General features: G+C 27.7%; 1 protein-coding gene across 2 annotated transcripts in view; it reads right to left on the bottom strand.

The window, feature by feature from the left end:
- LOC136082373 (ras-related protein Rap1-like) overlaps positions 1-12,169 on the bottom strand; it is a 28,765-nt gene that overhangs the window by 3,602 nt on the left and 12,994 nt on the right. For both annotated transcript variants that reach the window (XM_065801487.1, XM_065801488.1), the window contains exon 6: positions 7,280-7,369. In XM_065801487.1, coding sequence (XP_065657559.1) covers positions 7,280-7,369 — 90 coding nt within the window. The remainder of the gene's footprint in view (positions 1-7,279; positions 7,370-12,169) is intronic.

Genomic DNA, 12,169 nt, shown 5'->3' with positions numbered 1-12,169 from the left:
GTTAGTCTTCAACAGTATCATTAACTAAAGTAAGTCTAACATTTAATCTCTAATTCATGGGTTTGGTCTTTTTACTTCTCCTCAGAATAAAGCAGAGTTATTTGCAAAAAAATTTTACTCTAATTTGACTCTTAAATATAATGGCCATACTCTTCCTGAAAGTTAAATAGATTAATCCATTGTTAAACATCCAAATCACTCTGGCTTCCAATAATAAAATTAATTCTAAATTAAACACTTCTAGTTTATGCTTCAGACAAGATATCCATCAGTCTTAAAATAGTGTTCTCCAGAACTCTCTTTAATTTTTGCTAAACTTTTAAAAAGTGCTAAATAAGTGGTTCTAATTTTTCAAAACTCTAGAAAACACTTTGACCTCTCTAACTATCCTACGATTAGTCTTCACTCTGTTATTAGTTTCTTTATATAAAGGTTTTGAGGTTATTAAATTATTTCTTTCTAACTGCAGTCATAAAGTTAACCTTGAAGGCCTCTTCTTTATTTCAAGTAACTTTAAGGGTACCACAAGGTTCTGTGGTACCCTTCAGTTACTTGAAATCTTTGCTCCTGTATTATCTCTTACCTACAATAACAATCTTCTAAAAATCTAAAGTCTATATTGACGAATAACAACCCTCTTACTCTCAGACAAAGTATAAAAGTACATTGTAAATGTAATTAGAGCTGCTTTATCTGCCAAGCTTGAGCCACTCTCCCATTGTTTTAAGGTTGAATTTCTTTCTTTTTTCTACAACTACTATCATGGTCAATGCTCAAACCAGCTATCATCTCTATTACGATAAACCAAGCTTATTCTTACTTGGCTTCTTATTCAACAAGTTGCATCCTTTTACTGTATCTGTCCCTTCATGCTATAAAAACTTTTAATAACCCACTTTTTTTCCTTGAATATCAAAATAACCTTAAAACTTTTACCCATCTTTATGTTTTCCTTTTTTATAAAACTTTTTTTAGTCTTCAGTTATATGTTTCCTAGTATTTTAATTTATTCTCTATTTTAAAGTAACTTATAACTTAATAGTGGTTACTTGCAATCTTGTTGGAAGTAAATTAAAGTTTAAAAATATATAAATGTATGCCAGTATTTATTAAATATTAAATTTAAGCACAAAACTACAATCTTACCACTATAGAGTTTGCAGGAAATGATTGCATAAAGTTTGTCAACAATACAGATCTTTTGAGTGAGCTTGTGACCAAACATCAAGTTGCTCCTGCCATGAATTTCATTAAGACTTTTAAACAATTCCTAAGTAATGTTCATTCTTGCTTTGGAAACTATCTGTCCCCAGGTTTTGAGGTTCACTTCAACGCATTTTAAGAATGCTAAATGACAATGCTGGTCACAGTGACTCTTATAGTTCATCTTGTTTTCCATCACATCACAGAGTTCATCAAAATTGACAAAACTGGGCTTGGTCATTTTAATGAGCAATCATCTGAGGCACTTCAGTCTTCAGCTCCCAATAGGCAAGATACAAAAGAGGTTTGGACAACCCTAACTATGGAAAGCAGTTGTTTGACTGCGTGCTAGACTAAATACAACAAGCATCATTAGACTAAAAGCTAAAAAAGATAAAGATCTTCTGTTCAAATTTCTGCATATTTTCAAACACAGAATATTTGTTTGTGAAATTTGAATTACTGTTTTTGTAAAGCGTGTCTTGTTCCACACAAACTAAAACCTGTTTTGTTGTAAGAAAATTAGTCAAGAAAGAATTTTTTATGTATTTTTAGAATAATTTATGATCAAAAGGAAAAACTTTTAATGATGCATTACTATGACTCATATTTTTACAAACCTGTTACTTTAAAAAAATAATAAATAAATCAGTAGGCAACCCAAGTTTTCATTTTCCCTTATTTTTGTATGCTTATAACTTTTTTAAGCAAAAAATACAATTACATACACAAAAATGATCAAAAGATGAGAGAATTAAGAAAAATTTCTTCAAAAACAGTAAAAAAGATTTCTCTAGTTGCCTCACTTTAATGCCTCATAAATCAGCCATATGAAAAGTTAATTGCTCCATTTTCTTTTCTAATGAAAGCCCTTAGAATACTATATGTCCTTATACAGTTTTAAAAGTTGTGATACTATTTGTATCATTTTGGAAAAAATGATCAAAACTGACTGTGCTAAAAATGTCGTATAAAATTTTGCTTTCTAGTTGGTATGTTAGAGCCTCAAATAGGAACAAAACATTTTAAACAAAAACCCCAAGAGTTTTTATTTTAAATGTTTTGTTCCTATAAAATATCAAGAGTCAACTGTAAAATAAATGGTTTTATTAAATAAAAATGTATAAATATTGTATATATATGTATAAATAAATATTAAATAAAACAAAATGGTTTTTGACTCTCGATATTTCGATTACTCAATATCTGAAACTTTATTTCCGGTCCCCTAAGAGTTTGAGGTATTGAGAGTCAACTGTAACAAGAACATGTAAAATCTTTGAAAAATCACATTTATATCTTTAAATGGAACATAGATAGGTGTTAACCCATTATTTTATTTAACCAGCATATTTTTTATGTTAAAAATGTTGCAGAGACCACTCATTTGACTCAAAATCCTCTTGATATCTCAAACTTTTTTCCCTGTCCCCTAAGAGTTTGAGGTATCAAGAGTCAACTGTAACAAGAACATATAAAATCTATGAAAAAACACATTTATACCTTTAAATGGAACATAGATAGGTGTTAACCCGTTATTTTATTTAACCAACATATTTTTTATGTTAAAAATGTTGCAGAGACCATCTAACTTCAAACACAATTATTTCTTACCGACAGTGTCAGATATTATTTTTTATGCTAAATGAACTGTGAGTGTTTCTAGATTACTAGACATATTGTCATTTTTTTGTCCTTAATTTGAGGATTAAGGCCAAAATTGGCAAACTGTGACAATTTGGGAGACCCCTAATGGGTCAGAAAAACCGTTTTTTAAAAAGATTTATGCAGGTGAAGTTAATGAATAAACTGCAAATAAATATTTAATGAAAATTTTTAATTTTTCAGTAAACACAAAACAAATTTACTAAAAAAATGCTCTATTAAAATTAGAGGCTGAACAGACTTTAAATATAGATCCTGTTCAGTTAGGCCAAGATTTCCTTAATAAAAAAAATTTTGAACATAGTATATCTATATTCAACAAGTAAATGACTAAGATATACTTATTAAAAAAAAAAGGAAAATGTCAGGTTCCAATTGTAATCAAAAAATTCAACTACTAACACTGGTTCCAAATTCTTAGCCTAATAGATATAGCAAAAAAAAAGTTTAACAATATTAACTATATCATACAATTAAAAGTAAATAGACTTTTCCTAATGAAAGACTCTTTTCCTGAAAAAAAAAAAAAAATACTGCAAAAAAGTAAAAAGTATATAAAAAAGGGTTAAAAAAGGGGCCATAAACTACTTTAAATTTTTTTTTTTTTTTGAATTTTAGAACTTTTTTAAATTGTTTAAAAAAAGAATTTAAAGATCTTTTTGGCCCCATTTTACCCCATTGGGCCACATGAAGACCATAACTTTCTGTAAGGTATTTGATTAATTTAAACCAAAAATAATTTAAACTAAAGTAGTATACTTAGTATAGTATAAAATTGTGATATAATTTAGATTTTTTTATAATTTTTTTTTTCAATTATTATTTTTTTTTTCAAATTTCAGATTTTTTTTTCAAATTTCAGAATTATAATTTTTTTTTTCAAAATTATTTAATAAAAGTTAACTAATTTAGCATCTCCTGTCATTTGGAAAAAAACCATTTAAACTAAAAAAAAAAGACGATAATTTATCAAAGTTGGTTCATATTTACATCCAAATGTTACAACTATTACAATATTACCAATGGTGCATAAATGTAAACAACATAACTCTTACTTTAAATAATAAAATTAAAAAATTAAACACAACCTTAATACAAAACAAGACAATGCTTGAAATGCTGAAATACGGATATTAACATAAATTAAGCAACCTGATTTTCCACCTTAGTAATAACTTTAATGCAACACTCAACAGCTTGAATGTGACATGGAAACCTGGGAAAATTATTTGATGTACCAGTAATGACCATCTCACAATAGCTGTGTCAGAAATGTCAAAGGTCAATGGAGGTTCAGTCATTTTAGTGTTTTGCCAATCAATGAGATCAATAAAATCAGAACGGTCGTAGTTTAGTTCAGGAACAATAAGTTGTCTAATTACTGAAATTGGGTGCAATCTTTTATTTAAAATTTTGCACAAACCTAATTCAGGGACATGCTTTCACTCATCCTTAATCAATGCAAAAAGAATGTTTTCATGATGAGCAAAATAGCTATTTCGTTTTATAACAGGATTGATATCTTTTAGAATTAAATTTGCTCTCATCATCAGTTAGAGAATTATTGAAAAGTTGGTATTACTAGTTTCAGATATTTTTCAGATATTTTTCTGATACTTTTCAGTTCTTAAACCTTTCAGCTTTCCTCTTCTATTATTGTCTAATATTTTTTGTTGTTTTTTCTTTTGTGCCAATAAAAATTAGGCCATTCATTTGCTGGTCAACTAAAAATTCTTGTTTCACAGCATGAACCTTGCAATTTTTCAAAGCGCAGTATGAACCTTGCAATTTTTTAAAGCGCACTTGCATGCTGTGATGTTGAAAAGTTCTGGCTTTTATCTCTGAAGAATCGAAGTTGTATTTCTCCTTATATCTCTTGTTATTATGTTGGATCTAATGGTTTAATCAGTTTCCTATATTGGTCATGGTAAGTCTTGATTAATTTTAAAATCCTCGTACATGATTTCACTAGAATTGACAATTTCAAACAAATTTTTTCAATGTTTGTAGAAATCTTTTCTACTATTTCTGATACAGTAGGGTTTTTGGTCTGAAAGTTTGGTTTCAGCTCATGTATAACAAGTAAATAGTATTTCATAACATTTTCATAGGATGGTAAAACATTATTAGATGGTTCTTGCGGTAAACTAAAAATTGGACACTTCAATTTTTATCTTGTTTTTGGGCCTGCTAGTTGATTGTAGGCATTCAGGGAAGAATATATATGTTAATACGTGAAGAGAAAATGTGCCCCTTTTAAAACCATATAGCATATATAATATTATATATTAAAACCATATTATATTAGAGTATTTTACAAACATGTATGACTTTTTTAAATATAAAATTTATCGTTCATAATGCAAAAATAGTTGCATGAATTTATAATATATAATTATATAATAACAATATGATAGTAAAAATGAATTTTATAACCACATATTGATACATGTCACATTATTATGTGGGCTTCATTTTTTCAATGAAATAATTACTGTGAGCATGTTTATAACTCAATAACATGCTTACAGAATACGTAATACCAATATCCAAAAACTCAGAAAAAATAAAAAAAACTTTTTATTCATTTAAAAATTTGGTTTCCAGGTTTCCCAAAACCTGGAAACCAAATTATAGAACTTAAAACTTATTGGAATTTGAAAATTAAGATTATTTAAGAAGTTTTTCAGATTAATACTTAAGATTATGAATGGAACTAAATTTTTAAATAATTACAGTTTTAATATTACTATTAATATTTTAATATTATTATTTAGAAAAAAAAATTTTATAACGTTTTTATAATAATTATTTATAATAATCTTGAATTTAAATTTAAATTTATACTTTTGGTAAGTTCGAACCTTATATGATTAATTTTTTTTCTGCCATTGTCATTACTTTATTAGTTTGCCAACTGATGAAACATGGTTTTAATTTAGTAAATGTATATGATGTAAAATTTAATAAAAGTTAATCATTAATAATTATACATAATTAAGGTAAAAATATCTGTTTACTGGTAACACTAAAAAATCTGTTTTTATGGTTAATTGTTTTATAACTATTTTGTGCTACTATGTTGTCATTGTCACTGACAATAATTATTTTCATTATGCTCATATTGGTTGTAACAAACTATTTATTTGCAAAAATCATAATAATTTGTTATATGACTTTTTAACATTTAACTCAGCTTCCTAGAAATGTTCTTGGCCTCTCCCTCTTTATTGAGGGTTTATTAATAAAACAATAATTAATGGAACCCTATACATTATTACTTATTTCATGTTTTTCAGGTATTTTATTAACAAATAAAACCCCTTAAGTTCAAGTATTTTGATAAATAAAATGTTACTATAACATTGTGTTACTAAGCATAATTTAGCGCCAAGCCCTGGTAATGATGAGTAGAGCTTCGTTGTGTTGTCTAGCTTTTTTTTAATTATTTTGGAAACAGATAATTTCTGTTAATACTTAGTGTAATTTAAAGTCTGCAAATGTTATGCTGTTTGCTATTATTGTGACACTTTGTGATGATAGACTAAAATCATTCGCTAAAACCTAAAACTTTTTGCAATAAATGCAACAAACATGCAGTAAAAAAATCTTTAAAATTAAAATAAAAAAAAATTTTATGCAATACAAAAAAGTTACTTTCAAGTTGATGAACATTCATTACAAGGTACATTACTAAATGTTTCACAAACAATGTTGTATTTACTAAATGCAATCTATAAACAATTAATGTTTTACTATATAACAAAGTATTTAATATAAGTCAATTTTGCAACTGAAATCCTAGTTTCCTTTTTTTTTTTTTTTTTTTTTTTTTTTGAGGTTTTTGCAGGTTATACTTGGCTTTCTTTCTTTGGTTGCTGTAATAACTGATTTTAAAAAAGAACTAAATAACTGATGCTATGCAGTCTTTTTATAGGGTTGTCCATAAATTACGTCACAACATCATAACTCTTTTACAAAAAAACCATTAACTCCACCCACCCCCTCCTCCTAGAGCTCGACATTATCTATGGACAACCCCTTACATCATTAAATAATAGTCAAGACATAATTAAAAGGGAGCAGAATTTAAAAAACTATATATAAAGTTGTATTTTGTTTTATACTTTTATATATCAAGTTGAATTGTTATTATCGATTTACTAATAACCTGTATTGCAAGTTACTAGTTTTTACCCAGTTTGCTGCCTAGTTTATTATGATTATTTTTGTTGTTATTTTATTTATATGTATATAACCAAAAAATGTCAGTAAATGTGAGATGGTCCATAAGAAGCCTCATAAAAATTTTTATCAAATATTGATTTGTTTTTCAAAGAAAGATTAATGGTGAAAGGAAAGTTTAATGGTGTAATATGGTTTTTAAAAAAATTAAAAAAAAAAAAATTACCTTTGCAGATGTTTCAACATAAGGTACTCTAATAGAAGAAGCATACTCTTCAGCAGTTTCAATGGTAACTTCACGATCTAATTCTAAATCCTAAAATGAAATATTTTAGCTCAGAAAAAAAGTAAAACTAAGATGGATAATCATCAAATATCTTTATAATTAGTTAAATAGAACTAATATATATGTGCAATATGTTCATAGCAGATAATATTAACATTTATAGTAGATAACAGGTTAACAAAACCGAAGCGAGAACCACGGAGCTGTTAGTTTTGCTCAAGTTGAATATATGTTAAAAAAATATTAAATAATATTTATACTAAGTAATATTTAAAAAGTTTACAAATAAGCATCATCCAAATTAGTTTTCGTTTTAAGTACTGATAATTCTACTTAGAAGCATGTTATTATTTTCCTGCTATCAATACTTTAAATATAACAAAGTACACTTTTTCTAGCTTTATAATAAAAAAAATAGTTTTAAATTTGTCTTTCAAAACACCATTAAATAAAATAAGACATTTATTTTTTATAGGCCCTACACTAATTGTAGTACTGAGCCATTCTGCATAAGCTGGCATTCTAGGACATGGCCAGGAATCGCAATCAGGAATGTCACTTCACACATACACATTCACGCGTGCAAAAATTAAGAATGGTGTGGTTTTAATCCAACACTATAATACAATCTATAATTGTGGCTTCCAAACCCATAAGTTTTAATGCAAAATTTTTGAATTAAATTTATTATTAAATCTGTTGCAAAACAAAATGAAAAAAGTATTTGAAAAAATAAATACTTTAAGAATACATAAAACTAATTTGAAAGAAAATAGTTTAATGATAAAAATAAATCTTATTTTGAGACAATATTGTGTTTTTCTTTCTTTAAAAAATAATTCCAATGATTTTAAACAAGAGTTCATCCAACTTGTAGAGTTGTAACTGTAAGTTACAATGATATAGTTCTAATTAATTTAATTGACCAGAATGCTTTAAAAACATTCTGGTCAATTAAATTTGCGTTTTTGCGGTTTTTTTTAAAAACGATTAATTTGTAATTAAATTAATAATTTTAACTTTCTGACAACATGGAAATGCTGGACGAAAGTCAAAAGTAATTAAAAGTGTCGTACTTGTTGACAAAAGAATCATTTTTTACCTTCCGTACTCTCAAATGCAACAGTTTATATATATATATACAGAGATGCTTTCCTACCGGTTCGCACCGGTTCGTGTGAACCGTTAGATGTAAATTCTATGGTTCGTGCGAACCGGCTATTAAAATAAGCGAAAATAAAATTTTTTTACTTTGGCAAAAAAAAATTATTTAAATAAAATTTATTTACCATTTGGTGCAATTTTATATAAACAATTTGAATATTTTATCTAGTTTTCATTGCGATTCTAATTTTTTACTTTATAGAAATCTTTCAGTTAATTAGTCCTCCCCTCCCCTTTTTATTTAGATTTCTCCTAATATGTAAATTACCAGTGTTTTCATTGGTTGATTTTAAAGTTAACGCTCGTTTTTTCCGGACCGTTAGTAACAGTTTAGAAATGCTAACATAACAGTTGCTGAGGTTTTTAACATTGTTTAAATATCCATTGTATTTTTTCTAGATGCATTACTACTTTAATTAAAATTTGGAATTACTTAACCAAATTATTTTTATTTATAATAGCTTGATTATTTGTTAATCAAACAATAAATTATAAATGTAACAAACTATAAATGTAACTTAAAAGAGTGTTATAAAAGTAACAACACTGTAGTGTTATTACTTTGGTCTGATATTTACCTTTTTATGAATTTTTAAATACCTATTTTATTTTTTGTAGATGAAGAGACAAAATATGTTAACCACATATTTCTCAAAAAAAATAAGAGAGGAAACATCAGTAAGTAATGATAGCAGGTCGACTAAAACAGAGGTAGAAGCAGTTTCAAGAACTTTACAGGAAGAAATACTAGAGATTCCTAGTTACCAAAATGAGGACAATAATAATTTACCAAGCTGTTGGAATGCAAAACAGTTGAAGGAGTTTAAAATTAAATATGATGGGCTATTTGTCAGTAATCAGAAATTGGGATGTGAGTATTGTTTAAAAATGGAATCAAAACTAATATCTCAGGAATGGAAAAAATGTAACGTTACAACATCGGGGAAAAACAAAATAGTGCAACAAGCATCTTTAAGAAAAAAAATGAGTGAACATTTTGTATCAAAAGCACACAAACTAGCTGTTGAACATGCCAAGATACTTAAAAAACAAACTTTTACAGCATGCATCGATAAGATGAACGAAAAACTTATTAGTTCTACTACAAGAATCTTTAACACTGTTTACAGTCTAGCGAAAAGAAATCGTCCGTTTTCAGACATAGAAAGTGTAATAGAGCTTCAAGTAAAAAACGGGTTGGACATGGGAACCGGACTTTATTCTCGACATAGTGCAAGTAAGATAGTAGAGCACATCGCGCAAAAAACTAAAAAAGAATTGTTTATATCAATTATTAAGATTAATTTAAAAATTTGTACTGTTACTGATGAAGCTTCCACCATTTCCAGTAAATCAACGCTTATAGTTTTCATCAAAGTAGAATCTTCTACAGTAGCATCTTCTGAAATATCCCCAATAATATTCGTAGATATTGTGGAACTTGACGCACAAGATGCGAATACTATTTTTCAAAGTTTGTTGGGTGTATTACTTGCTGTTAGATTTGATACAAATTATTTAAAACTGAATTTAATAGGATTCTGTTCTGACAGTGCTAGCGTAACGCTCGGTTGTAAATCTGGAGTCAGTGTACGAAAAGAGATGTTTCCAAATGTTATTATTTGGCACTGTCTCAATCACCGCCTACAACTTGTTTTAGATGGTTCCATAAAAGATATAAAACAGGTTAATCATTTTAAAGTTTTCATGGACAAAATATATTGTATTTTTCATCAATCTAATAAAAACCAAAAAGAACTGAATGATATTTCCCAGGAGCTTAGTTTGGATATAATTAAGATTGGAAGAGTGTTAGGACCAAGATGGACTGCGTGCAGCCTAAGATCTGCACTTGCTGTATGGCGGAGCTACCCTGCTTTGTATACGTTGTTCTCTTCTAACCAAAAAATATCTGGAATGGCAAAACGACTACAAAACAAATGTTTTCTAGTAGATTTAGCTCTAATGATTGACATCCTACAGGAGTGCTCTCTACTATCTAATGCCCTTCAAGCTAGAAATATAAATGTTGCCAGGGGAGATCAACTGATTAGAAGAACAATTAACGCGTTTTAAATGCTCAAAGATCGTCGCAGTCATTACGAAAAAAAAGTGGATGAAGTTATAAACTCTGAAGCATTCAAAAACATTATCTTCGTCGAAAACAGAATATATGGAAATCTTCCCAGAGATTCCCTTATTGACAGCATCATAAAAAATATGAAATTAAGATTGATGGATTGTTCTCATCTCGGATCAAATGGTAACAAAAAAAATATTGATAATAGCATTATTTATGAACTAGCCAATTTGCTAGAGCCGAGCACATGGAAAATTGAAGATATTGTAGTTCCGTGGATAGAGGCCGAAAATAATTTTGATAAATTTCGAAAATTTTTTAATTTTGATATCGATAAGAATGATTTCCGTGATTATGAAGAAAACGTAATAAACAATGGCCATCAACAAATTAGTAAAATTGCAGAAAACATTCAAGCGAAAAATATGGTTAATACGGTTGCCGTTAGCAGTGCTGAAGCAGAACGAGGATTTTCATTGATGAACATCATAATTACTGATATAAGAGCCAGATTAACAGTGCAGACAGTATCAAATTTGATGACATTAAACTTAGTTGGTCGTCCATTGGAAAATTGGAATGCAGTTCCCTATGTAAAAACTTGGTTGAGGAACCATAACTCAGCAGATGATACAAGGGTTAAAAAATCTAAACCGAACGAATATACTGAAAATTTTTATGTAAATTTTGTATCTCTTGAAATGAATGAATAAAATAAAAGTGATTTTCACCTCGTTGAATTATTTTTTCATTCTCTTTTATCCTATTACATTATTGTTGCAAAGAATATAAACGATAGTTAAATATTCTTGACTTAGTCTGCCACTCTGACAACCATAATATTTTGATGGAAATATTAATATTAAAAAAATAAAAAAATTTGTAAGAAAATATCACTGCGAACTGGTTGATAAATTTTGGGAAAGCATCCCTGTATATATATATATATATATATATATATATATATATATATATATATATATATATATATATATATATATATATATATATATATATATATATATATATATATATATATATATATACGTTGCGTTCTTGTACGCAACATAATAAAAATTGCTTTTGCTCCTCTTCAACAGTAACTAAACCATGAAAGTCTTGCATTAATTTAACTGCTCTTTCTGCCATATCGTTAACTGCTCTGAATCATCATTTGACCATAAAGAAGGGCTCTTTTCAGAAAACTATCAATCAATCAATTGTGAGTTGATTAAATAGGAAATTGCTTATGACAGAGACAAAGTCATTGATGTTTTTCTCTAAAATTTAAACAGAAGGAACTGTTACTAATTATATAGTAAACTATAGAAGAAAATCGAAATAAAATTTACATAAAAGACATAGCAAATAGTGGGCCACAAAGTTCTTCTTTAGATGCAATATAACTTTTTTCAGAAGCTGATAAGTTTTCTTTAGCTAAGTTAGCAACTTTTTTTACTTTAGTTTCTTAATCAACATCATCGTCAAATAAAGACAAAACAGACACTTTATCTGTCAAATACGATAATTGCTGGCAAAACTTTGGAAATGCTTTTGTCTATTGTTTCATATGCATTCATGGACTT

The sequence above is a fragment of the Hydra vulgaris genome, chromosome 07 (genome assembly GCF_038396675.1).
Source record: "Hydra vulgaris chromosome 07, alternate assembly HydraT2T_AEP".
NCBI lineage: Eukaryota > Metazoa > Cnidaria > Hydrozoa > Anthoathecata > Hydridae > Hydra > Hydra vulgaris.
Note: the sequence above shows the minus strand (reverse complement) of the source record. Positions and strands in the feature narration are given on the sequence as shown.